At 51.4% G+C, this 25,875-nt stretch overlaps 3 protein-coding genes and 1 long non-coding RNA gene across 7 annotated transcripts in view; 3 read left to right on the forward strand and 1 right to left on the reverse strand.

The window, feature by feature from the left end:
• Window positions 1-589: 589 nt before the first annotated feature.
• On the forward strand, window positions 590-10,384 carry LOC114866092 (ectonucleotide pyrophosphatase/phosphodiesterase family member 3). Of its 2 annotated transcripts, XM_029167748.3 has the most exons (25): window positions 590-732; window positions 1,287-1,374; window positions 2,135-2,269; window positions 2,340-2,465; window positions 2,912-2,972; window positions 3,147-3,247; window positions 3,510-3,589; window positions 3,668-3,787; window positions 3,871-3,980; window positions 4,511-4,576; window positions 4,757-4,829; window positions 5,252-5,360; window positions 6,018-6,140; window positions 6,379-6,410; window positions 6,484-6,611; window positions 6,685-6,754; window positions 6,826-6,913; window positions 6,981-7,153; window positions 7,546-7,591; window positions 7,673-7,827; window positions 8,036-8,174; window positions 9,121-9,198; window positions 9,275-9,407; window positions 9,693-9,849; window positions 10,082-10,384. In XM_029167748.3, the coding sequence occupies exons 1-25, from the start codon at window positions 691-693 to the stop codon at window positions 10,253-10,255; spliced, it is 2,607 nt and encodes an 868-aa protein (XP_029023581.1). In that variant the 5' UTR covers window positions 590-690; the 3' UTR covers window positions 10,256-10,384. The 2 variants fall into 2 exon arrangements, with proteins under 2 accessions (XP_029023581.1, XP_029023583.1); XM_029167750.3 differs by lacking the exons at window positions 590-732; window positions 1,287-1,374; window positions 2,135-2,269; window positions 2,340-2,465 and having other exon boundaries at window positions 2,913-3,006.
• A 1,135-nt stretch (window positions 10,385-11,519) lies between these two features.
• LOC114866157 (tumor necrosis factor receptor superfamily member 6B-like) lies at window positions 11,520-17,618 on the forward strand. Of its 3 annotated transcripts, XM_029167875.3 has the most exons (5): window positions 11,520-13,014; window positions 13,471-13,526; window positions 14,358-14,745; window positions 16,571-16,753; window positions 16,880-17,618. In XM_029167875.3, the coding sequence occupies exons 2-5, from the start codon at window positions 13,479-13,481 to the stop codon at window positions 17,197-17,199; spliced, it is 939 nt and encodes a 312-aa protein (XP_029023708.1). In that variant the 5' UTR covers window positions 11,520-13,014; window positions 13,471-13,478; the 3' UTR covers window positions 17,200-17,618. The 3 variants fall into 3 exon arrangements, with proteins under 3 accessions (XP_029023708.1, XP_040928896.1, XP_029023706.1); XM_041072962.2 differs by lacking the exon at window positions 11,520-13,014 and having other exon boundaries at window positions 13,464-13,526; XM_029167873.3 differs by lacking the exons at window positions 11,520-13,014; window positions 13,471-13,526 and adding an exon at window positions 13,977-14,126.
• A 2,569-nt stretch (window positions 17,619-20,187) lies between these two features.
• Window positions 20,188-25,875, reverse strand: part of LOC114866204 (uncharacterized) — a 6,706-nt gene continuing 1,018 nt past the window's right edge. Inside the window, exon 2 of the long non-coding RNA XR_008696205.1 lies at window positions 20,188-24,853. This is a non-coding gene — a long non-coding RNA (uncharacterized LOC114866204). The remainder of the gene's footprint in view (window positions 24,854-25,875) is intronic.
• The window catches only part of LOC114866075 (F-actin-uncapping protein LRRC16A), a 14,032-nt gene continuing 13,705 nt past the window's right edge, over window positions 25,549-25,875 (forward strand). Inside the window, exon 1 of the mRNA XM_029167716.3 lies at window positions 25,549-25,690. Coding sequence (XP_029023549.1) covers window positions 25,651-25,690 — 40 coding nt within the window. The 5' untranslated portion in view covers window positions 25,549-25,650. The remainder of the gene's footprint in view (window positions 25,691-25,875) is intronic.

Genomic DNA, 25,875 nt, shown 5'->3' on the forward strand with positions numbered 1-25,875 from the left:
AGCGAGCCAAAGCGGCGGAGGCCTCAGCTAACGCTAGCTGTCCTCAGCTAACGTTAGCTACCTTCAGCTAGCATCAGCGGCCTTTCCTCTTGAGTAACGTCCCATAAAACCCAGACTAATGCAGATCATCCCACATACAATAACAGTGTCAACATTTTCACTGTAAACTACAGTGACTGTGAAGTTAGCGAAGCTCTCCTGTCCTCTCTAAACTAAAGACTTGAAGCTAAGCAGACTGATCTTTAAACAAGTGTGTGTGTGACTGTGAAGGATTATGTTGTTGAGCAGTGGTTTCTAATAAGGCGAAGGCTCCATGTGCTTGTTGGTCTCTCACCTCCAGGTAAGTGTCTCTGCTCATGTCCAGGGTTCTGAGGGCAGTAAAGTATCTGCGAGGCACTTTTATTGGGCCACTGATCAGGTCTTATCAGATGAGTTTGTCAGAAGAGTCTGTTAATAGCAGCATTTGGTTCATAAACCAATAAATATTTATTATTTCTACTCAGTTATCATCAATTGCTGATACTGATCATCAGCATCGCTCTGTTTATTTGTCTTGAGTGTTCGCGTCCTGACAATCAGTTACTAAACTGCGGCTTTGCTCCTGGTCCAGAGGTCACTGCTGTGAAACCTGTCTTCATTAACAGGAGCACAGCGTTCCCTCTTTTTGTCGCCGTGAGCAGTGAGAGTGAGATGATGAACTGGACCAAGGCGTCCAGGAAAAAGAAGATCATTGTAAGTACAGACCAGCTTCGGCTTCTTACGCTTCTCGTGTTGACGTTCCAGCGATGTGAAAATGCTGATGGAGCAATAGTTTGCTGCTCCGTCGGGATGGGACTTCATTAATCACAAGCAGTGGATGCATCAAACAGCTGGAGCTGGTGCTTCAGCATAGATGTTGGTGCTTGTGCTGCTGAGGTGAGCGCTCGTCTTCGCCAACAGCATTGACCAAATGCCTCAAATGCTCAGTGAAGAACAAGACGAAGGCTCCCGACGGTTGAGCCATTGAACCAGATGTTAATGAAGAGGAACAGGTTTGTTTGTGACATGTGCAGGTTGCAGTAGCTCCACTACTGCGTGAGATGAGCCACGTGCACTTTATTGCTTTTACTACTTGGGCTGCGTGTCAACAAACAGAAGATGCTGCTTGATATGAGCTGACCTTTGACCTTTGTGTTGACTTAGTTTGCAGACAAGCACGGCCCCTAGGAAGTGGAGGAACCTGTGCTGTGAATATTTGTTCAGTACTTTCCAACACCCCTCAGTGTCTCTGTAACTCTGTGTCTCAGATCGGAGTCTTGGCTGTTTCCATTGTCACCATAATCCTTGGACTCGGCCTTGGACTTGGACTGGACCTGCAGAGATGTCGAAACAAAGGTGATGTCACACACGCGCACAAGCGTGGAGGCCGATCTCTCCCAGTTGGTTTGTCCTGGTTAAAGCATCAGACATGAGTCTGAACACGACCTTTCCGGGCGGCAAATGCTGTAGACAGAGGTGAGAACCAGCTGCCATGTGTGTGTTCCAATGGTGAGAACGCACAGGGGCTGCACAGCGTTTAATGCTGTAGTGATTCATGACCTCCTGGACCCAGACGGGTCGGTCACACTCAACTCTGTCATTATGACTCACACTGAAACTGACCTGCAACGCAGAGCTTAAGATAACATAAGATAAGAAAAACTGTTAATAGTCCCACAGTGGGGAAATGACTTCACACAACACTTTGTGTTTGTACAGTACAATGATGCACAATAATAAATATAAATCTTGTATCATCATTCATTTGTATATTAGCACATCCTCATTTCCCGTCTTCTCTCCTCACATACATTTGGATGCATTTCCAGTTTAACCCTGCAGGTCGCTGGCATTCTTGGAAGTCCTGAGTCAATCAGGTAAAACTGATTCTTCAGAAATGTGGGGACATGATGAGGCCAGATCCAAATCCTCGATAAATGACTGGATTCTGATTCAGCGTAACCTGACAGTTTAAGCCATTCGTCCATTAAAAGTCTTAGTTCTTTGTGACAGAGCCACATTTGCATATTAGGATCATGTTGGGGCCTGACACTGGCTCCCATCCATCACCGTCATCATCATGAAAGCGTGACAGGCGGATTCTTGTGTGCTGCAGTCTCCCCACAGACATCGTGCAGAAACCGATGCTTCGAGCCGTTCGACGGCGACGCGCCCGGCTGCAGATGTGACCGAGGCTGCGAAGCCAGCGCCAGCTGCTGCCACGACTACGCCGACGTCTGCTCGGCCCCGTGTAAGACGAGGGGGCGGGGCGGCGGGGGCTGTGGCGCGCTCCCCTGCCTCATACCCCGTGTCCTTCACAGCTCAGCAGTGGCAGTGCACGAGGCCGCGCTGTGGAGAGAAGAGGCTGACGCTCAGCAGGTGCCACTGCTCCGACGACTGCGTCTCTGCAGGAGACTGCTGCACCAACTACAAGCACGTCTGCAGCGGTGAGCTGCTGCTTTGGTCGGTAACGGGCCGTTAGCGCGGCGTTAGCACGCGTTAGCCACTATCCTTCACCAGCTGGATGCTGTGACCCCTATGATGTCATACCAGGTGTGGTGATCACAGTCTCCTAAAAAGGCGTGTTACACACTTTGAGACGGGCAGTGTGGACGTGTGTGCATCTACAGACACCTTATTGGGACGCTGAAGTCCAATACTCTTTGGCATGAAAAGCAGTAAAACAGTCTCCTTTCATAAACCCTAAAACCAAAATATAAAGTTAAACGAAATGTTATTTATGAGCTGCAGACTTTTTGGTGCTTCTGTCTCATCATGTATGTGTGTATTGACAAGAGATGATGCAGATTAACAACATCCTTAAAAACTGTCTAATGACCATCAGGAGGATTTCGCAATTAGTTTCAGTTCCTGAATACTTGCTTGGTTGTAGGAGAGGAGACCTGGGTGGAAGGAGACTGCGAGGACCTGTCCAGTCCCACGTGTCCACCGAGGTAAGAAGACGATACAGCGTCAGTCATGATCATGGTCAGTCATGAGGAATGAGGAACTTGAGCTTAGTAAAGCTGCTTAAGCTGCAGTCAACCTGTATCGGCCCAGAAGAAGAAGCCGTGTTGCGCCACCAGGCGCGACCCTGACTCCGACCCGCTTCATGTGCTGTGTTGCAGCTTCATGAAGAAGCCGCCGCTGCTGCTCATCTCTCTGGACGGCCTCAGGGCCGAGTACCTGCAGACGTGGGGGACTGTCATCCCTGTGCTCAGCAAACTCAGTGAGTCTCTGATCCTCTGCAGAAGAACAACCAAAGGACCTATTTCGCTTTTGTTGTCATTTCTTGTATAAAGTCTGTAATTAGTCACTGGTTGCTTCTAGTTTTATCAGCTTGAACTGAACATGTAGCAACTGCAGCAGCAATTATTTAGAAATGTGCCTCATTGACTCTTCAGAACTGGTTCCCAGTGACCTCCTCTGATCTTTGGATCACGTGCTGCTGAACTGAACTCGCTAACGCGTCTTCTTGTTGCTCGTTGCAGAGAAGTGTGGGACCTCAGCTCCATACATGCAGGCAGCGTTTCCCAGCAAGACGTTCCCCAACCACTACGCCATCGTCACGGTAACTGTCCCTCAGGCTGCAGACCTTCAGCCTCGTGTCCACGATGAGGCCTCTCGCTCACGTCGCCTCTGCTTTCAGGGCCTCTATCCAGAGTCCAACGGGTTGATCGACAACACCATGTTTGATCCGGTTCTTAACGCCACCTTCAGCCTGTCCAGCCCGGAGAAGGAGAACCCTGCGTGGTACCTCGGTCAGCCCGTGAGTCACATTAGGTTCCATCCACTAGAGTGACCTCATCATGACGAGTGGCTTCAGGCTTTGTGTTGTCTGTGTGGCTCCAGATCTGGCTCACAGCCACATACCAAGGCCTGAAGTCCGGGACGTTTTTCTGGCCAGGGTCCGACGTCAAAATAAACGGCAGCTACCCCAACATGTACAAACCTTATGACGGGTAAGTCACAAGCCTGGTGATCAGCAGCTGCTTCAGTAGTGAGCCAGTGGGTTCAACAAAGACCCAGGTTCTGAAGGCTAATGTTAGGCTTCGTTACCGGAAGCTGGCTTTGTTTAACCAGCAGGCGGGGACACATGCAGTCATCAGCCATAGCAGCTCACTGGGGTTTTACCCATCCATCCGTCATCATCTGCGAGCTGGTGGCAGTAGCTCAGCACAGAGAGCTCAGCTGTTTGTTTGACTGCACAGAAAAACAAAGGATTCAAACCAAACTTTGAGCTGGTTTATGATTCCTGCTCAAACAAGCAGAAGTCAGCAGCACATTTCACACGACCACAGTCATTTCCTGTAACCGCGGTTGACTCTGTTTTAATCAAACACAAGAGCAGAACATTTGTTAGAGAACGTTTAGGAGCAAAGAGGGACGGAGTAAATAGATGCGAGAGCTCATAAACAGTCCTCGTTTGGACACAAACACGCAGAGGTCCACGTTCAGGAAGGCTCCTCACGTCACTTCTTCTGCCCTTCAGCAAAGTCCCGTTTGAAGAGCGAGTCTTCACTGTGCTGCAGTGGCTGCAGCTGCCAGATGATCAAAGGTCAGTTACGCATCCACTCGCGTTCATGGAATTCCAGCACCACAGTTTGCGGTGATCTAGAGTTCTGTGTGAGGCAGCGCTGGCAGCAGGTTCCTGCCAGAGGATTGTGTGTTTATCTTTGGTTGGAAAGACGACTCTGACTGTGCTTCTCTTAGTCACCGTCCACTTCCTTCCCTCCAGGCCTGATTTCTACACCTTGTATCTGGAGGAGCCTGATAAATCTGGACACAGCTTTGGTCCCGTTAGTGGAGGGGTGAGTTCCACCAACTCCCTAAAGAAACCACAACCGAACACTGAGCCCTCCAACCATCGCGTGATGAGGTAGATGCATGAAACCTCAGTCGCCTGCTGGGACTTTAACTGTTTACTGAACAAGCAGCAGCCATTCGCAGCTCGTGGGAGGTTTTCGTCACATGACGCTGTGATGTCTGGGGTTTTACTGGTGTGAGAGCCACAGACTCGGCTCCTGTCCATCAGCAGACGAAAACGAACCCTCCATCAGGCTTAATGTCAGACTGAACTGGTTGTAGAAATGGGAGCTGCAGTGTGACTGGGTCAAACATTTCAACATCTACAGTCCTTTGAGATGAATTCTAAACTTGAATTATTATATACTTGCCTTTGCCAGCGTGTGGATAAGGTCTTTCCTGACTGTGCTTGTCCTGTCTCCCTGAGGTGATCGAAGCCATCCAGGGTGTGGACCGGATCATTGGCCAGCTCATGAACGGACTCAAGCAGATCGGCCTGCACCAGTGTCTCAACATCATCGTTGTGGCCGACCACGGTGAGACGACCGTGGTTCAATTCAAACCCACCAATCTCTGTGCGAGGTTTGTGGAGCCACAAGCCTCCGGTGGAACACCTGTGTAACTGCTTGTGTTTGAACCGGTATCGGTGGCAGCCCATTGTCACTGTGCTGAACCCATCTAACTAAACACTGGAACTGGGTGTAGCCACCATCCTTGTTCATGCTTGCTGGAGACAAATGGCCTCCTTAAGGACTATTACACAGGGATCTGGGCCAGAGGCCTGGTTTGGCTCCAGTGGTAAAGGCTAATGACTTGTAATGGGTGTGTTCTTCATGTTAACCTGCAAGAAATGGGAACGTTGAACAAAGTCCGTGGTGCAGCATGAAGGTTCAGAGTGGGGGGGTGGAAGCGAGCCCACAAACGTTCTGTAGAGTCCTGATGATGCTCACACACCGGACCGGACCGGACTGTGCTGTTAATGTGTTTTTGTTGTGGGACTAAGCTTTCACTGTTGCTAGGTTGAAGTTATTAATCATGAGCCTGAAGAAGCCTCTTTACCTCCAAGTGTTTTTCATCTTAATGACCCTCTGAAATCCACGTTGTTGGAAAATGTGGCTGATAAATGAACAAACACACTCAAACCGTTGTTTGTGAGGATGTCAACACTGACTTGAATGATGCAATGGCTGCAGGGATGGAGGAGACGAGCTGCGACCGGAAGGAGGTGCTGGAGGAGCTGGTGGGTGATGTCACTCAGTACTTTGTTACTGAGGGGCCATTTGGACGCATCAGAGCCAAGAACAGTGACGTGGCCTGTAAGTAACTCAGAACACAGAGCAAGAACATGCAGGAGAACCTTGAGAACAGATCAGCTGCCGAGAAGCAGATGCATCAGAACAGATGCAGAGACGTGAGGTTGGACTGGTTCCCTCCTGGAGACCACCGTGTTCAATGAAGCTGGAACCGACGTCTCATCTCATCACAGCTGAACTGTTTGTTGTGTGTGAACGGTGTCGCTGCTGGTTTGACTCTCTCGTCTCGTCTTTTCTCCAGTCGACTCTGCTGGACTTGTAGCCAACATGACTGTAAGTTCACTGTAAACCACGTGGAGTCAAGCCTCCTTCAGTTCAGCTTACCAGGTTTTCTTGCCTGTGTTAGTGTAGGAAGCCCGGCCAAAGGACCAGAGCCTACCTGAAGGCCCACCTCCCAAAGCGCCTCCACTTCGCCCACAGCCGTCGCATCGAGGACGTCGGCGTCCTGGTTGAGCCCAAATGGCTGTTTGAGAGGTAGGTGTGCACCGGGCCTCACCCTGACCAGGCCGGCGGCCGCCTCACTCAGACACGGCTTTGTTTCCCACAGGAAACCCGGGTCTCTCACTTTCTGCTCTGGGGGGAATCACGGCTACGACAACGACGCTGACAGCATGCATGTGAGCACCGGCGCCTCCCAGCAGGAGGTTGGGCTTCACGGCGTCTTACGGCCTGTCCTCTGTTCCCACAGGCCATGTTCGTCAGTTACGGACCCCAGATCCGGCATCAAACTGAAATCGAAGCCTTTTCCAACACTGAGCTGTACAACCTCATGTGTGGTGAGTCTGGGTGAACACTCACCAAATCACAGGCAGCAGTCAGAGTCCTCATGGTCTGGTGCTACAGACCTGCTGGAGATCTCGCCTGTGGACAACAACGGGACCCACGGCAGCATGAACCACGTCCTGCGCCGGCCCTTCTACGAGCCCAGACACCCGGCGGAGCAGAGCGGCCCGGCCCGGTGCCGTCTGACCAGCCTGGAGCCCGAGGACCCCATGGGCTGCGCCTGCCCCAGCCCGGTGAGGACCAGAACCCGCCTGCTCCTGTGGTGCCTGAGGGTGGAGCTTTAGACAGAGATCAGGACCAAAGCAGAACCTTCACGACTCAGTTTAACACAGGTTTTCAGGGTTTGACTAAAGCGTGGTGACCATTCAGGAATTTCAAGGCTCATAAACAAATGCCTGCTAAGTAGATATACAACAGACGCGAGGAGTGCACGACTTGATGAGGCTGATTCATGCAGAACACGGTGGGCTCACGTCTGAAGCACATCTGGACCGTGGTCCCCTTGACCTTCGCTGCCAAACGCAGATGAGCTCACATTTCTCATCAAGGCTGAACAGGCAATCAATCTGCTAATAATCCCATTTAAGCATCAAACAAACTGTTGACATGATGTGTTTGTCTGCAGCCTGGGAATGAAATCAACCAGCGTCTGAACCTCACTGCAGATCAAGGTGAGGCTGGCTGGTCGGGCCCGTGGGCCGCGTGCAGACAGGAGCTTGGGTGAATGTTTTTCTTGTGTTTTGCTGAGTCAGAGTCCGCTGCAGAGCAGACGCACGCTGTGCTCGGTCGACCCCGGATGCTGCAGCCTGACCTGAGCTACTGCATCCTCTACCACGAGGGCTTCATCAGCGCCTACAGCCACAGAGCCCTGATGCCTGTGTGGAGCTCCTTCACCGTGGACAAGCCGGTGTGTGTGTGTGTGTGTGTGTGTGTGTGTGTGTGTGTGTGTGTGTGTGTGTGTGTGTGTGTGTGTGTGTGTGTGTGTGTGTGTGTGGTCTGACCACCAGCATTCTGTGGCCTCGCATCTGAATCAAGTGTTTGTGATGCTGCTGAGCTTTTCTGTGCCAGCCGGTTTGGGCCTGTGAAGCCTGTTAAATCAAAGTTGTTCCTTTCAGGTAAACCTGGACCCGTTGGCTGCGGTGAGGCCTGTTGCCTGTCTGAGGCCTGATGTCAGACTTCCAGCGTCCCTCAGTTCCAGATGTGATCAGTATGAGAATGCAGGCAATGTGACGAGCGCCTTCCTGTATCCTCCCAGTATGTACAGTATCAGCACCTACACGGCACAAAGCAAACGAGACGAGCACACGCCAGCTTTAACGGGAGATAACTCCCACGACGCGTTCACCGCAGTCGGGAACTTTAAACTTTCCTCTCTGTGAGACACACACTCACAGTTATCTAAAGAATTCCTCATCCACTTTCACAGCAAGGGCCAATCAGATTGCTCCATATTTTCTATGCAGAGAAATTATCATTCATTCCTCCTCCAACAAAGACTGGCAGATGGTTTGCTGTGGGCTCACAGACTACAACTAGTGCTTCCTGGTTTCCTCTGTACCTGCCCCAGCAACGGTCAGGCTGAGAGAGGGCGGGGCCAGGCGGAGGGGGTGGGGCCATGCTGAGGGGGGTGGGGCCAGCCTGCTGGAAAGCAACTGCTCACTCCGCCATTGTTTTTCCTCACACACACGTACAGCACTAATATTCAATGGCCGAATATCCCGCCGTAGATTATATAGAAGACAGCAAAAAGTTTTCCTTTAAACATCGTGTCTGTCCCATCACAGGATGTATGCAAACCACTTTTAATGACCTTAAGCTTATGTGTATAATTGCCTAATTCTTTGTTTCCCCAAATCTTCTATGTAATTGACTGCAGCTGTTTTTTTGCGGTTTGATTCATGTTGTGACGTAAGTGGAATAAGTAGCCTTTAATCATTTTTTACTCGGAAGCTCCAGGGACCAAACAGTTCTTGTCCAGTGACTCGTTAACCTGTTGCCAACTCAGGCCACAGTGAGGAGATTCACACTGACCTCAGTGACTCTTCACTTACTTAAACATCGTAGCTTCAACCTCTGGTCTTGGATCAGTAAATACAGACATGTTTTTTATGAATGTAAACGTTTCCCTTCTGTGGAAAATGACTCTGAACTGAATGACTTGCTGCTTCCGTCTAAAACACATTCTGTCGTCAATGTGCAGATCTGAACACATCAGCCGAGCAGCAGTACGACGCTCTGCTGCTGAGCAACGTGGTTCCAATGTACCCGGAGTTCAAGAGTAGGTCACAGGGGCAGCACCCAGTCAGCCTGTCCGTCCCGTACCCTGATGCACGTCTGTGTGTCTGCCTCTTCAGAGATCTGGGACTATTTCCACAGAAGCCTCCTGAAGAAGTACGCGTCTGAGTACAATGGGCTAAATGTGGTGTTGGGCCCCGTGTTCGATTACAACTACGACGGCCGGTACGACACTGCGGAGCAGATCAAACAGTAGGTCCCTCCATGACTTTATTCATTCACTTTGACAAGTTTGTTCCAGCCTGAACCTGACAGCAGCCGAGGTTTGAGGCTGGTGCGTGTCAGTAGAGGCCATCATCTGCAGTTCCCTGGAAGCTGCTGCACAACAGCTTCCAGGGAACTGCGGTGGAACAAGCCCCTGTTAGTGTTACACAAGAAAAACAAGGTCAGAGCCAAATGAAACGTGGCGTTTGTCCTCGGCCCTCACCAGTGCCCTGACCCTTGACCTCTGCTCTGTGCGGCCGTGTCTGCCTCCAGGTTTGTGCTCAACACCAGCATCCCCATTCCCACGCACTACTTTGCTGTGCTGACCAGCTGCAGGGACCCGGCCCAGGCGGTGATGGCCTGTGGCGGCGAGCTGCAGAGCGTCTCCTTCCTGCTGCCGCACAGACCGGACGGCTCCGAAAGCTGCCACGTAAGGAACGCGCTCATTCCTCTCACACCAGGAAACAGATAGAAAGCTTGGTGTGAAGCTGTCTCACCCTGAACACAGCAGCCCTGTAATATGAGGATGGAGGTGTCCGACTGAGTCTTTGGTTCTTTTAGAAAAGATTCTGTATGATTGCATGTCCAGAGACCTGCAGAAGCCTCCTAATTATGGCAAGGATTACAAAGCAAGGCCTCCAGCTGTGGTTTTCCATCCACAGAGCGCTGAGGCCCAGTCATCCTGGGTGGAAGATCACCTGTGGTTTCACCAGTCCCGGGTCCGGGACGTGGAGTGGATCACAGGCCTGGACTTTTACCAGGGCAGCAGTCGACCAATCCCAGAGCTGCTAAGGGTGAAGACCCGCCCCACAGCCGCTATTCAGAGGAAGCAATGACAGAATCAGCGGCATCAGTGATTAATGCTTGTGTTTCATTAGCTGCTGTAAAGTAACAGTTCTATTTATGTTGTTTGTATAATGACGTGAGCTGGAAACTCAGATTAAATAGAATAAGATTAAATCCTCTACAGTTTGTTTTGTGGATTTCTTGTGTGGCATCATTGTGGGATGGTTGAAGATTTCAGTAAGGCTGCATCATCCTCCCAGACTCTGAATCAGCATCAGGAAGTTTCCACTCTCCGGCCGGTGACACTGCACAAAGCCTGGAAGCTGATGCTGTGTGGAAGGAATCCAGAGCGCGGAGAAAGCAAACAATGAGCAACGTTGGGTTTGTACTGTCCACGCTGACGTGAGCCTGGCGTCCACGGTGAGTCCGGCATCCACGGTGATGCCAGACAGCTGCACACAGTGATGCCAGAGTCCACAGTGATGCCAGAGTCCACGGTGAGTCCGGCGTCCGCAGTGATACCAGACGCCTGCACACAGTGATGCCAGAGTCCACGGTGATGCCAGAGTCCACTGCGAGCCCAGAGTCCACAGTAATGCCAGAGTCCACGGTGAGCCCAGAGTCCACTGTGAGCCCAGAGTCCACTGTGAGCCCAGAGTCCACGGTGAGTCCGGCGTCCACAGTGATACCAGACGCCTGCACACAGTGATGCCAGAGTCCACGGTGATGCCAGAGTCCACGGTGAACCCTGAGTCCACAGTAATGCCAGGTCCACTGTCAGCCCAGAGTCCATGGTGAGCCCTGAGTCCACGGTGATGCCAGAGTCCACGGTGAGCCCAGAGTCCACGGTGATGCCAGAGTCCACGGTGATGCCAGAGTCCACTGTGAGCCCAGAGTCCACGTGACGCCAGAGTCCACGGTGAGTCCGGCGTCCGCAGTGATACCAGACGCCTGCACACAGTGATGCCAGAGTTCACGGTGAGCCCAGAGTCCACGGTGATGCCAGAGTCCACGGTGATGCCAGAGTCCACTGTGAGTCCAGAGTCCACTGTGAGACCAGAGTCCACGGTGATGCCAGAGTCCACTGTGAGTCCAGAGTCCACAGTGAGCCCAGAGTCCACGGTGAGTCCAGAGTCCACAGTGAGCCCAGAGTCCACGGTGAGTCCAGAGTCCACAGTGAGCCCAGAGTCCACGGTGAGTCCAGAGTCCACAGTGAGCCTGGCGTGTCCTCCAAAAAGAGAGTCAGGGGTGAACAGTGTTTGTGTGTTCGTGTCCCATAAAGAGGCCTTCTGCTCTCTAGTCAGAAACCAGACTGAGGACACACCCAGAGGCAGAGCTCAGTGTAAACATATAGTAATTGTATAACTAGCCAACGCGGGTTTCACTCTCAGGTTGGTGCAGGAACTGGCTGATTCATCTGCTCTCATACATATGTCAACAGTCGGTGGTCACTGCTGAGGTGTTAAAGCCCTGGGATTTCTCCAGAGGCAGGTCTGGACAGAGACGTTGTTTGTACAAAGATGTTGTTGAAGGTTGTTTTTCTGCTCATGACAGACGATCAGTAGACGCTGAGTGTGAAGGGCTGGGATCGGCTTACTGGCCTCCAGTGGAAATCTCAGGATGACGTGTTTATATTGAACCAGACCCACGGACAGTTCACTGGTTCTGAAACCCAGGTGACCTATGCTGCGTACAGCCCCTGAACGCCTCATGGGGAGCCGCACTGATTCAGAGCAGTGATGCTCATCTTCTCTGGTTATCTTTGCATCCATTATTTCTATCGATTCCCAGAGCAGCTTTTCCTGTTTCCCCAGAAGGGCTGCGATCAATAAGCGGTTTTTCAAGCATTTGCGTCTCACTTCCTCCCAGACTGAGGTCTGTTGTTTGAATCCATCGGAGGCAAATGTTCCGCAGGTGCATCACTCGCTTAATGGTCTGAGGCAGTGAGACTGAGCAGGAGCTCCATGCTTCAGGTGCCACAGTGTGAGTCGTTGTGGGTTAGGGGCCGACGGTTCCGTGGTTCCTTGGTCGATCGCTGCCGAGCTGCACACGGACGCGTAAACAACCGCCTGCCTTTAACTTGTGTCGAGGCCCGGGTTCGTCTGGTTACTCACTTTAGAACCACTCTCAGACCTCGGTGGCCTGGTGACGTCAGGGCGTTCCTCTTGGTGGTGCTCAGAACTTCCTTCCTGTTCATTCAGTCCTTTACACCCATCATAATACGAAGCTGTCTCCCTCCTCCACACGATGGAACCCGCAGCATCGCCAGCTCCGGCTTCTAGGGTGACGGCCTCAGGAAGCGTGGATGTTTGATGGCAGCAGGCATCAGCAGGCAGAGTCTCAGAACGCCTGGACCGGGTCAGCTCCACAACCACTGAGACAGAGCGCGACCTTTGACCCCGCACAGTTTAACAGTCCTGCTGCTCACATTTGGAAAGTTCTATATTTCCAGAGTCAGCTGGACCCAAACAGCCTCAAGTTCTGAAAGTGAAGTTACTACTGTAAACAAAACAAGCCTGTGTAGAACTAGTCTGGCATGTTTCAAATGACAGAATGTTTAGAATCACTTTTGGAGTATTTGATCTGCGTCAGCGTTCGGAGTCTGGCAGAAGCTGCTTCTCATTCAGAACCATATCACCTGAACCCACCCACAGTCCGACGTGTGTTAAATAAATTCAGTTCAAAGCATTTCAGTTAAACACTTTTTATGTCTTCTGTTCAAGACAAGACATCGCCGACGCTCTGACTTTTCTGTCCCAGACACCGACGGCACCGAGAAGGAGGGGGCGGAGCCTGGCTGCAGCCGTAGGTGAGTCCCTGCTAAATCCCTGTAAACAGATGCTTAGTGGAGGAATGTCAGGCTTCTCTTTGACGTAGTTGCCCTAGTTTTAATCCAGTATTTATTTCATTCCTCACGTCGGCGGTGACAGAGGAAATACATTCATTTTAAACCTTTGACTCGGTTTTGTTGTTTTTAGAAATCTTTGAGCTTCATGTATGTTTAATAACCAGTGACGCTTGTGTGTAACACATGAAGATGAATGAGGTCAGAGAGAGTGGAAGTGGATGAAGGTCAGAGAGCAAGCGAGTCTGAAAAACTATTCACTCGCATCTGGATCCTCTTGTGAAAAACAAGCTAATGTCAGACATACATTAGTGAAGCTAAATATTAATGCTGATGTACCAATGAGTTATATATATGTGGATTCCACCCTCTTATGTCATTTTAGTTGACTTCACGATGTTTATGGATTCTCCTTTGCAGTTGTTTCCATGACGACAGCTTCCTGTCTCCCTGTAAGGGAACTCAGAAGAAGAGAGGTAAAATGCCTAAGGCTGCACTAGATCATGTCTCCGGCCTTCGATTCCAGCCGGTTGTCAAAGGGTCAGAGCTCGTTGGGGTTCGTAGATTACAGTAAACCTCTTGTCCACAAGGTGTCACTGTTAACATTTGAATCGGTCGATACCTGTAGACCAGTAGATACTGAATAGAAAAAAAAATTACATTTAGCTTTTTGTTTACTTTGATTGTGGCATGAAGCCCTTTAACGGTGTCGGTGTTTTCATATTTCTAATTTGATTAATTGATACCCGACGTTGTTTGGATTCCAAACCTAAAATCAACAGACGCACCACACAGTGGGCTCAGGTTTACTTTCATGACAGAGTCAAAGTGTTTGCTTAAACACGGAATGAATGAAATGAATGAAAACACATGTGTGTGTGTGTGTGTGTGTGTGTGTGTGTGTGTGTGTGTGGCTATACATAGAGAACTCTTATCTATCTGGATCCCAGAGGTTAAAAAAAGACACTGATGAGGCAGAGTTTCCCATTCTCTGCGTGTGGGGGGGACGGGGATGTATATAAAGATGAGGCGCTCCCGCAGCACCACCCTGCCAACGCACTGCACCAGTCACCATGGTAGGTGGAGCCGCATGGCAGCACCTGACACTCACTGCATCTTGAGGCACCTGCGGTGCAGCACGTTCGCCTGTTCGCGATGCGTTAAGACTTTGGGAAGGTTTTCTTCTGATCTGTCGTATTTGTGTCTGTGGATGTGACGTTTGTTTGGTGTCTCGGCTCCTTTGTGAAAGTGACGCGCTCACTGCGGGTGCGTGTGTCTGAGGTTTCCCTGCCTCCGTTTCCTTCCAGATGTTTGCGTCGCTGCTCTCGACGTCGCTGTTCGCGGTGCTCTCCTTCACACACGCCCGCCAAACCTACCGAACCACCGACCCGTCCACCGGCGAGACCCGGGAGTGCGAGCGCTGCCCGCCCGGAACGTATCTGCGCCAAAGCTGCACGTCCACGCGCGGGAGCCAGTGTGCGCCGTGTCCCGACGGCTCGTTCACGGAGCTGTGGAACTACATCCCCAAGTGTCTGCGCTGCGGCGCGTGCGGACACAACCAGGTGGTGAAGACGGAGTGCGCCCCCGACGCCGACTGCACGTGCGAGTGCAAGAAGGGCTACTACTACAAGGAGAGCTACGACGCGTGCGTGGCGCACAGAACGTGTGCGGCGGGGGAAGGAGTTCTGACTGAAGGTAGGACCCGTCCAGAACCCTGTCATTCTAATTGTAAGGGCGGAGGAGTGTTAGGTTCCAGAGAGATTGTTCCTGAGCCTTTGACCTGTGACACGGTCCCCGATGACGTCAGAGGCTCCGATGACGTCAGAGTCCCCGACGACCCTGGCCAATTAGTCTAGAGTGTGACTTTGAGTCGTGGTCTGCTCCAGCCGTGGTGTTTTACTGCCCCGTGGTGGTCAACGGGGGAATAAACGCTGGTCCTCAGACATGGCGTCCGTCCTCCTGGCCCGGGTGGGAGGGACCGGCTCCTCAGCGGGTCGGGTCCTGGTCCGTCCTCCTGGCCCGGGTGGGAGGGGCCGGCTCCTCAGGGGGTCCTGGTCCGTCCTCCTGGCCCGGATGGGAGGGACCGGCTCCTCAGTGGGTCCTCGGGGGTCGGGTCCTGGTCCGTCCTCCTGGCCCGGGTGGGAGGGACCGGCTCCTCAGCGGGTCGGGTCCTGGTCCGTCCTCCTGGCCCGGGTGGGAGGGACCGGCTCCTCAGTGGGTCCTCGGGGGTCGGGTCCTGGTCCGTCCTCCTGGCCCGGGTGGGAGGGACCGGCTCCTCAGCGGGTCGGGTCCTGGTCCGTCCTCCTGGCCCGGATGGGAGGGACCGGCTCCTCAGCGGGTCGGGTCCTGGTCCGTCCTCCTGGCCCGGATGGGAGGGACCGGGTCCTCAGCGGGTCCTCGGGGGTCGGGTCCTGGTCCGTCCTCCTGGCCCGGATGGGAGGGGCCGGCTCCTCAGGGGGTCCTGGTCCGTCCTCCTGGCCCGGATGGGAGGGACCGGCTCCTCAGTGGGTCCTCGGGGGTCGGGTCCTGGTCCGTCCTCCTGGCCCGGGTGGGAGGGACCGGCTCCTCAGCGGGTCGGGTCCTGGTCCGTCCTCCTGGCCCGGATGGGAGGAACCGGGTCCTCAGGGGGTCCTGGTCCGTCCTCCTGGCCCGGGTGGGAGGGACCGGCTCCTCAGCGGGTCGGGTCCTGGTCCGTCCTCCTGGCCCGGATGGGAGGGACCGGGTCCTCAGCGGGTCCTCGGGGGTCGGGTCCTGGTCCGTCCTCCTGGCCCGGATGGGAGGGGCCGGCTCCTCAGGGGGTCCTGGTCCGTCCTCCTGGCCCGGGTGGGAGGGACCGGCTCCTCAGTGGGTCCTCGGGGGTCGGGTCCTGGTCCGTCCTCCTGGCCCGGGTGGGAGGGACCGGCTCCTCAGCGGGTCGGGTCCTGGTCCGTCCTCCTGGCCCGGATGGGAGGAACCGGGTCCTCAGGGGGTCCTGGTCCGTCCTCCTGGCCCGGGTGGGAGGGACCGGCTCCTCAGCGGGTCGGGTCCTGGTCCGTCCTCCTGGCCCGGATGGGAGGGACCGGGTCCTCAGCGGGTCCTCGGGGGTCGGGTCCTGGTCCGTCCTCCTGGCCCGGATGGGAGGGGCCGGCTCCTCAGGGGGTCCTGGTCCGTCCTCCTGGCCCGGGTGGGAGGGACCGGCTCCTCAGCGGGTCGGGTCCTGGTCCGTCCTCCTGGCCCGGATGGGAGGGACCGGCTCCTCAGCGGGTCCTCGGAGGTCGGGTCCTGGTCCATCCTCCTGGCCCGGATGGGAGGGACCGGCTCCTCAGGGGGTCCTGGTCCGTCCTCCTGGCCCGGATGGGAGGGACCGGCTCCTCAGCGGGTCGGGTCCTGGTCCGTCCTCCTGGCCCGGATGGGAGGGGCCGGCTCCTCAGCGGGTCGGGTCCTGGTCCGTCCTCCTGGCCCGGATGGGAGGGGCCGGCTCCTCAGGGGGTCCTGGTCCGTCCTCCTGGTCTTCAGCACCTTCTCATTCCGTCTCGTGCAGGTTCGCCACATAACGACACCGTGTGCCAGGTTTGTCCCAGTGGCACCTTCTCCACCAGCGTCTCGGCTCAGGACAAGTGTGAACCGCACCAGAACTGCGAGGCTCCGGAGCTGAAGCTGCTGCTCAGAGGCTCCAACTGGCACGACAGCATGTGTGTGAACTGCGACGGGCTCCGGTCCACAGGTACGAGCCTCACACACACTGATGATCAGCAGCTCTCACAGCGCCTCCAGTGGCTGCAGGCGATGCATTCAGGGACTTCATGCGCTCTGCTGATGTTCCGTGTTCCGTCCGTCTTCTGTTCCGCAGATGGAGCCGACTACCTCCGAGAGCTCCTCCCCGCTTTCTTCCTCCACCACAACATCAACAGCAGGCGTCTTCGCCGCATCCTGCACAGGCTGCCCGGCGCCAGGCCCTCGGACGCGTCCGGACCGCACCTGTCTCTGTGGGAGCGGCTCGGCGCCTGGGCCGCGTCCGCCTCGGCGCCGCAGATCCGCCTGCTGCCGGAGGTGCTGAGCAAGGCAGGCGCCGACGCCGCCGGCGAGAGGCTGCTGCACAAGCTGCAGAGAATGGACGCCGGCCTCCAGCGCTGCTCCGCGAGGAACGAGGTGGAGGCGGAGGCGTTCTGAGCCGCCTCTAAGCGCCGCCTGGCGCCGCCCGGCGCCGCCCGGCGCCGCCCTGGCGCCGCTGGAGGTCGCGTCGTTGGGACAGTCCTGCTGCTGCGGCTGCGGAGCCGGGACGAAGCCCGGTGTAAATAAAGATGCTTGAGCTGGAACACGAGTCCAGAACACCAAACCCGTCATTCGGACCTTCCCCGTTTCAGTAAACGCATCAGGGTTCAGCTGCTGAGCTTCACTTCATCTGAGACCCAAAGTTCCAAATCTGCCGAGCAGAACCAGCGCTGGGACGCTTCGCTGCCCTCGGCTCTGAACCGTCAGGGAAGCACACCTTCGACTGTAACTGGACTCTCACTCAAGTCTCTGAATGCTTTCACGTGTTGTAAACATTTACCTGAAACTGTATTAAAACACTTTCTATTTGAATGTAAGGTGATCACACGTGTCTGAATGAAGACTGTCCCGTCCCAAACTCAAAGTTTGCTGTCACTCACGCTGAGTTTCACTATTGCTGCCTTTAAGACAGCATTAGACACATTATCTGGGTCAAAGGTCACACGGGTCCACAGACCAACGTTGTTCCCGTTTCAAGAAGGTTTAACAAACTCTGAGTTTAAATGAAACTCTGAGTTCATTTACTCTGAGTTTACAGAGAGTTTTCAGTTTCAGAACAGCTGAAAAGAGTTGGTTTAAGCAACTCCGAGTTGACTGACTCAGAGTTAAGCGCGTGCACCACGACGATACAAAGCCCTGATCAATGGAGTGAAGATATTACGAGTCACCATGGCAACAGGACAACAAAAGATGTCCGGAAATGGATATGATACTGTACGTCAAGCAAATAGCGACTACGAGTCTATAATCCGTAGAAAAGACAACACGGCTGCAGCGGTGAAATAGAAAGAATTAGCTTAGAAGAAAATAGCTGCTCGAGTCAATGCGTAAGTTTACATTTTAATCATACAGTGTTCAGCGTAACTAAATACTAAATAATTTTAGTATTGTTGTTATATTTCACTCGTAAAGTAAGGACTTTTAAAGCAATTGTTCACTCATCTAGGAAGTTTCTTCAGTAATTGCATAAATACCGATGTTTGTATGAATTAAAAGTGCAGTGTTATGTCTATGCATTTTTAAAATTCCTGTTGTGGTTGATGTGGGATTTGTAAAGTAATGATAATTCAATAATCCAATACGTTTTATGGAGAGCAATTATTACATTAATCTAATTAGGTTTTTAAAAGTTACCCAAAACACGTAATAATATAAGAATTTAATTTCAGTTTTCATGTAGGCACAATCCTGCAGACATAAAAGAACGTGGCTAAAAATGAAATATAAAAACATAATTCAAACAGGTATAAGGCACCATCATATGGGTGTAGACTACCTGACTTTACAATATTTGACATATTAAATAACTAAATAGCATGCAGAGTATAGCAGTGCAGCAGCATTTTCAACATGGCTGTAATGTTTTCACACAGTTAAACATTTGACTTCTACTCAGCCAACAGAAAGTAGGCAGAGTCTAGAACAACTGGTGGAGGACCTGCACCTCCACCACTGACGCATGCAGAGGAGAAGGGCCTCAGCCTGAACACTGGAAAGCAGGGGCTGAAGGAATTCATCAGAACCAGTCACTCCCCAGGATACAAGTGCATTTGTAAAATGTAAAAGGCCTACCTATATATTTGATTTTTTACATAGCCTACTTTTGATATATCCATTTCTTAGAGTCTGGGTTGGGTTCTTTGTTGGTCTTAACAGATTCTGATGGTAATATATGAATCCTCCTGTCACAACAGAAGCCCAGGATGTTGTAAGTATACTACTAAATAAAGCTTAAATTATGATAAGCAGTATTATAAAGTGTAATATTAATACAGTTTATACACATCACATGATTTCTGATGTTTGTGTTGCGTAGCCTAAATGATGTAACTTGATCTCCAAGTATACAAGTATACATTATTATCTCCCCTCTGTCCCAGAGTGTGGAAGAACAGCAGGAGGAGGTCCGTCACATCATGCTGCACAGATGCACACAGTCAGTGATGTTCAGTAAATGCCAGAGTTCAATTCTGTAAGAGTAATGAGGAACTATGTCATGTAACTCTAAATCTTCTGTATTTTAAGTTACCGGTTATTGAGTTGTATAAACTAAATCTCTTGGAAATGTTTCTCAAATTCTCAAACACAAGCTGGAGGTGAGTGTATACTTAAAGGTGAATTGTATGAATTATTGGAAGAATCATAAAATCTAACAATTGCCTTTGTATTTGTAGGAAATGAAAAAAACCTAATAAATTATGATTTGCATTTATTCTGTTTCTTTTATTGGTGGTGGTGATGGTTGAGTAAGACATTAGAGAAAATCACATCTCTGACTGTCCTTCCATCCCGGTAATCTGCAGGGTGGAAGGAGTCTCCTCAGGGTCTTGTATTTGTAGAGCAGGGTGTTGCTCCTCTCTAATAACTGCAATAATGTGAACAACACATGCCACATTAATGTCACAGGCCTCTCAGGTGTTTCCCTGAGGTGATAATAATAATAATAATAAGACCTCTCAGGTGTTTCCCTGAGGTGACGTAGGCACTGAAGACGTGCTTTCAACAGGCCTCTGGTCTTGTTCTGCAGGGCCACATTAAAGCGCTGCTGGGGTTCTGCTTCAGGTTCTGGGTCAGGGGTCAGTAGTGTGGGCTGCCATTAACCCCTATCTCCAGCAGAAAGCCGTCAATCTCTCCTATAAGTTCACATTACTTTAATGATGCATAGAAGTGCTCCTGTGAGTGCGTAGTACGTGCACTAAAATAGGACATACATGTACTTACCAAAGTGCAGCCTGTTACTTAGGGTTGACTCACGATATATTCAGTTATTATTATTCAGACTTGGCCTCCACGTTTGTGATAATATGTGCAGCATCACATGTGATCTTGGTGATGTAAACAATGATACGTCAGTTACAGTGACCATTAGAAAGAGTAGTCAGTGCACCTGCACATTTATCAGTTTATTTCAGATCACAGCAAGATATTATTAACTGATCATCATTTTTCAGAATAGCCTCAATTAAACAAATTAATTACCACAGACCTGGAATCCTGTGAAACTCCTCTTTAATGGCTTTAAGGAGTTTCTGTCAAGGAAAGCGCTTGAGGTCGAACTATTCTACAAACAGTGGCTTCACTAATGTGCTCAGCATCTTCAATGTTATAAAGAAAACTACTGTTTGCAAAAAAAAAACGTAACGCAACACAAAGAATCTGTTCGGATGTAGGAGCATGACCACAATAAATACGCATGGCGATATGACAGAAAATTAACTCGTGGTGTCAAAATCCTCTCGCGGCGTAAATTCAATGCCGTGTGAAATAATACAGCGTCCTCATCTACAGGATCCTCTAGAAACGGACATTTTGGTCTCTGCGCGAAGGAAACAGGTGAAATCTATGAATGAACTGAAAGATTAAATGAGGCATTTAAACACTGTTCACTTTAAAAAGGGGCGGAGACCGAAGGAAACTCGGTTTAAATAAAACCTGCTCGCGACCAGGTTAGGTTCACAGAGTCAGTTGCCATAGTAACTGACTCTGAGTTTCCATTACCTCGCTTCTTGAAACGGGTTTAAACTTACCCCGCTTTACGGGTTTAAGTTACCCCGCTTTCTGAAACCGAAAGCTCAGAGTTTTCCTCGTTTCAGGGTCAACAAACTCAGTTTCAACAAAACCTCCTTCTTGAAACGGGCCCCTGGACTTGTCGTGACCTGTTTTCTTTGTTTAGTTAAGAAAGAAAAGGTTTCATTTACTGACACAGGATCAGTTTTGTTTAGGCAGGTGTTCTGAGGCTGCGGTGATTCACCAGAACCCAGCAGGATGAAAACCTCTAGAGCTGGAGATGCCGAAGCGTCTTCACTGCAGCTGAGGTCAAGCGTTTCTGGAAGCTCAGAGAGCAGCCGCGTCACAGAAGCGGAGCGAAGGGAACTAAAGGGTTCCTGGCAGGTTCCAGACTGGAGCCGGCAGGTTGATAATGAACCAGCTGATGTCCAGCTTCCATGTCCTGGAACAGAGTGACTCATCTTAGGCCGGTTTGAGCCACCAACCGTTACCAACAGGAGTTCTGGTTTAAACACAAACAGCCCTTAAGCAAAAGCTCAGCTTCTTGTCTTTGTGCACATGAACTGATGAGTGTAACGCAAGTCAGGTGAGTTTGAAGCTGCTAAAGTGTAGTTTCCCAAGATGCATGTTCAGTTTCTGAGAGAAATGAATCATCATCAGAAACGTGTCCTGAAACTGCCCTAAAGTCATTATTTAAAGACGTAACAGAAATAGTGAAGACGCAGGAACAAGGAAACACTTATCTTAATGTACAGTGTTATTTCCCTGTTCCACTTCCTGTCCACAGAATTTAAATGAGGTGAGGTTTAGTGCAAAACAGCAGGAGTCACAAAGGCGTGAAGAGGCAGGAAGTGGACTGCGCCAAAATAAAAGCCCCTGCTCCGATCTAGAAGCACTATAAGGACCATGGCTTTGGGCTAAACATTCGCTTCCAACCTCAGAATTCAGGCTTAAAGCAAACGTCGTCTCATCCTTGTTGTCATTCTGAACGCTCTCCACCTCCACAAACGTCTGTTTAATGATTTAAGCCAGAACTATCCTCCAGCATTCGAACCAGGACGGAGCCAAACGGTCTCATTCTCTGTGAAAATGATACTTGAATTGGGCCGAAGCCTCCTTTACAGGAAAGCGTGTGACAGATCCTGAAAATCAAGTAACTGCAGGCTCTCACATAAGCCCTTCATAATGACGGGCTTCAGCAGCAGTTGGGAGCAGACTGAGGCTGAAGTGAAAGTGAGTAGCTGCGTAATAAAAGTAAAAGTAGAAAGACCTGCTCGAGTCACACGAGAAGAGAAGAACCCTTTAGCTCCATCGTGTTCACTGAGCACTCATTCACTGCTTCCATGTGTTTCTGTGGGGGAGCAGAACCCACCGAGACACGGGGAGAATGGACCGGCAGCCGGGAATCGAACCCTCATGCTCCTCAGACCTGTACGTCTGCGGACAGACGCTTTACACGACCAGAACAGAAGGGAATAAAAGGCTCATGGAGGGTCCATCACGAGGCCTCCAGCCGGTCCGGTCCGGTCCAGTCACAGCTGGTTGCTCACTCTGAGCTCACGCGCTTCAGAATGGTGGTGATGCGTCCAGTGATGACGCCTTTTCAGATTAGATCAAAACCCTTTTTGTCCGTCATGGGAAAATGTCCATGTTAGAGCAAGAGAAAGACACAGTACAAAACAAAACAAGTCAAAAAAGGTCTAATCTGTAGCCACATGTTCACACGTTATCGCTGACTAACAAAGCCAACGTTTCTAACTTCAAATCAGTGAACATGTAACATAGCGTGAGAGTGGCTTCAGCATCAGTGGTGTGTGACAGATAAGAAAAGCAAATAGCAACCAAACCACGCAGGTCTGAGATGATATCACTGAGGCAGAGGCTGCTCTGAGCTCAACCTGACTTCCTGTGTGCTGGAACCTGCTGACGAACAACAGAACCACAAACAGAGGGCGTGACAGGGAGCAGCCCGGCTCTGACCCGTCCCGCACAGCGTCTGAGTCAGTCCGGTCAGTTTGTTGGTACCAGGTCCACGCTCCCTGGATGCTCACTGGATCCTGGGTCCAGACTGACATCTGCGGAAGTCCACCAGCATCTCAATGGTCCTCCCCGCGCTGATCAGGAGGTGGTTCCGCTGACACCAGTCCACAAAGTTCTGTGTCAGCTCTCTGTACTCGGCGTCGTCATCGTCAGTGATGCGGAGTCGTCTGAGAACTTCTGCAGAACACAGCCAGATGAGTGGTGTCTGAAGACTGCAGTGGAGAGGGTGAAGAGGAAGGGGCCCACGACAGTGCCCTGTGGGGCCCCACCCTGCAGCTCCAGACGTCCAACAGCAGTCCCAGACCCTCAAACTGGGGTAGTCCAGCATCCACTCTGCCAGGTAGCCCATGAGCAGGACCTCATCCTGTTGAGGAGAAGCATGGCGTTAACTCCACCACAGAGAAGTGGATGAAAAACAGGTGCAACCGAACACAGACACTGAGCGTCTCACGTCACAGAAACAGGAAGTACATTCAGCTCAAGGCCGACTCAGAGGCCGTTAGTGGACACACACACACACACACACACACGCACACACACACACACGCACACACACACACACGCACACACACGCACACACACACACACACACACACACTCTGTTTGAAGAAAAATGAAAGTAGAAGCGACAGAACATTATCATTATGTCTCGACTTGGACCGGAGTCACAGCAGCGACTGTCATCATGAAACTCGCATCCATTCCTCAGATCAGTGGATCCAGGAGGTGGACAGACGCCTCCTCTCACCCCCCACATGCCGGAAAAACATCAACCGGCCTGAAAAACATGAAGACGCTCAGCTGCTGCTCACCTTCCAGCCATGAAGGAGTGGCCTCTGTGGTCAGAAGGTCAAAGGTCAAGGTGTAGTCAGGTAGAACTAACCTGTCTGTCTGACCCACCGCAAGGTGTGAGACTCTGCCCGTCCCTGGAAATCGCTGAGTCATTGTTCTGGTTTCTCAGTCAGTCATTGTTCTGGTTTCTCAGTCAGTCATTGTCCAGGTTTCCCAGATCAGGATTAATCAGTTTTACGTCAGCCACAGATTAAATGGTCAACAGCCTTGATCCTGTAACAATGGGGTCAAATCCAAACTTCCTCTGTCGGTCAGTGAGTGAGTCAGCTGTTCATTACTGAGCAGCTCAGCAGGGACTCTGTTGTGCTTTGCTTTGCCCAGAAGGAGCGTGGAGTCACTGGCAAAGCTGCTGGGCTTTACTACAATAACTACTCATCTTCTGCTGAAGCTCCATCCTCACGTAGATGTTGGTTTTGGGGCCTAAATCACAGTTTTGCATTTATTCCTGGGCTGCTGTGAGACAGACCTTTAGTCCTAACAGAGTCCGGGTCAGACGGGTCTGGACCTTCTGCTCCCAGAATCTGTCTGCAGCTGCTTGAGTCATGGAGTGAAGTCAGTCGGCACCAGCTCGTCCAAAGCAGCTGGAGGAGGATCTACTCGCTGTGGTTCTGACTCTTTTCTCTCCTCATGCGTTCCTGTCGGCTTTGATGACACTGCAGAACCAGTCTGGCGCTTGGTTCCGAGGACCTAGAAAAGGCCGAGGCTTTCCTGTGCGTTCCACAATCACAGATGATCAGCCTCACCTCCATCCGGATGGATTTCCTTTCATTCAAACTCACACAGATGTTTCCGCTGTCCGGGTCCAGTGTTCATCACAGCGCCACAGTGATGACGGTGTTTGTCAGGGACCAGAACCACAGACCTTCTCCAGTTGCAGTGACCAGTGCAGCATCGGATCAAATCCACCCAGCAAACTGGGACTTTCCAGACTTCCCTGAATCAAATGGGCGGTTGTCATATATTTTAGGACAGTGAGACGTTGTTGTGATTTAAGGGTCATTTACTGGTCTTTCATTCATCCTGGATGGAACCTTCATAACTTTTATTTCAGCACATGCTGAAATTGGAACGACTGTTCAAATCAGTGGGACTTGAGTCCAGGGACTTTAAATCTGGTCCGTTGCTGACACCGTGTGGAGAAGATGAACAGCAGCTGCGACATAAACGGTAAACAAGATCAGTAAAAAGAGGGAAAACATTAAAATGCAATAAACTTTTTTTCCTCAGACTGGTTTTATTTTTCCACCAGGACACGATTCCTCTTCATCTAGTTTGTGGAACTAAATGATAAAGTAAACTTTTTATGTTATCACACACTAATTCTGGGTTCCAGAATCTTCTGACTGCAAAAGAAATGAGAACCAAGTGATGCTGATGTCAGTCACTTTCCACACGAGCACCAACGTGGACGAACGAGGCGGAGAACGTTTCATCTGGAATCTGCTGCTCTGATGCAACGTTTCATTATCATCTGTCCCACGAGACGTCATGATCACAACTTATACAAGGTTTTTCTCCAGATCAAAGGTTTTTCAGAATTGTCTGAGACAACACAAGAAGCATTACCGTTAGAATCATAGTCCGGAGAATAAACACATTTCTTCAGCTGAAGTTCGTAAACAAGCGGAGGACGGAGCAGTGACCGGCGGCGGCCGCTAGGCGGCGCCCGTCTCCGCCGACTGGGCTGTTTTCCTGGACAACAACTGGAAGAAAGGAGGGACCACGGTGTGTGTGTGTGTGCGTGTGTGTGTGTGTGCGTGTGTGTGTATGTGTGTGTGTGTCCTTGCTCACGTTTAGCCCAATGTTTCATAGCGAAACTTTTCCCTCCCTCCTCGCGCTGAGGCACAAGTGAAGTGTGTGTAGGTGTGTGTGTGTGTGTGTGTAACATGTCGTAACGGATGCAGGCAGGTAACCGATCACAGCGGGACTACACCTCCAACGAACCGAACCATGTCGGAGGAAAAGGCGACCCTGAGCACCGAGCTGTTCGGTAAGGAGACGTTCGGCTCGGCCCACACGGAGCCGTTAGTTCGTAGCCGGGAACTTCCCTCACGGACGCGGTTCGGCGTGAAGCTCGCTCCGCAGGTCTGTTTACAGGCGCCAGGGTCGGTTCCGGACGCCTGAACGCCGCGTGGGACCGGACCGGACCGGGCCGGGCTTTCCGTGCCCTCGGGG

Source organism: Betta splendens, chromosome 11 (genome assembly GCF_900634795.4).
Source record: "Betta splendens chromosome 11, fBetSpl5.4, whole genome shotgun sequence".
Classification (NCBI taxonomy): domain Eukaryota; kingdom Metazoa; phylum Chordata; class Actinopteri; order Anabantiformes; family Osphronemidae; genus Betta; species Betta splendens.

Excerpts from the sequence above, each read along its gene's own strand:
- LOC114866092 (XM_029167748.3), top strand. The coding sequence starts at position 691 with ATGATGAACTGGACCAAGGCGTCCAGGAAAAAGAAGATCATT. Across the intron at positions 5,361-6,017 it reads CATCGTTGTGGCCGACCACG|GGATGGAGGAGACGAGCTGC; the intron begins GTGAGACGACCG and ends CAATGGCTGCAG. Across the intron at positions 9,850-10,081 it reads ACGGCTCCGAAAGCTGCCAC|AGCGCTGAGGCCCAGTCATC; the intron begins GTAAGGAACGCG and ends TTCCATCCACAG.
- LOC114866157 (XM_029167875.3), top strand. The coding sequence starts at position 13,479 with ATGACGACAGCTTCCTGTCTCCCTGTAAGGGAACTCAGAAGAAGAGAG. Across the intron at positions 13,527-14,357 it reads GGGAACTCAGAAGAAGAGAG|ATGTTTGCGTCGCTGCTCTC; the intron begins GTAAAATGCCTA and ends GTTTCCTTCCAG. Across the intron at positions 14,746-16,570 it reads GGAAGGAGTTCTGACTGAAG|GTTCGCCACATAACGACACC; the intron begins GTAGGACCCGTC and ends CGTCTCGTGCAG.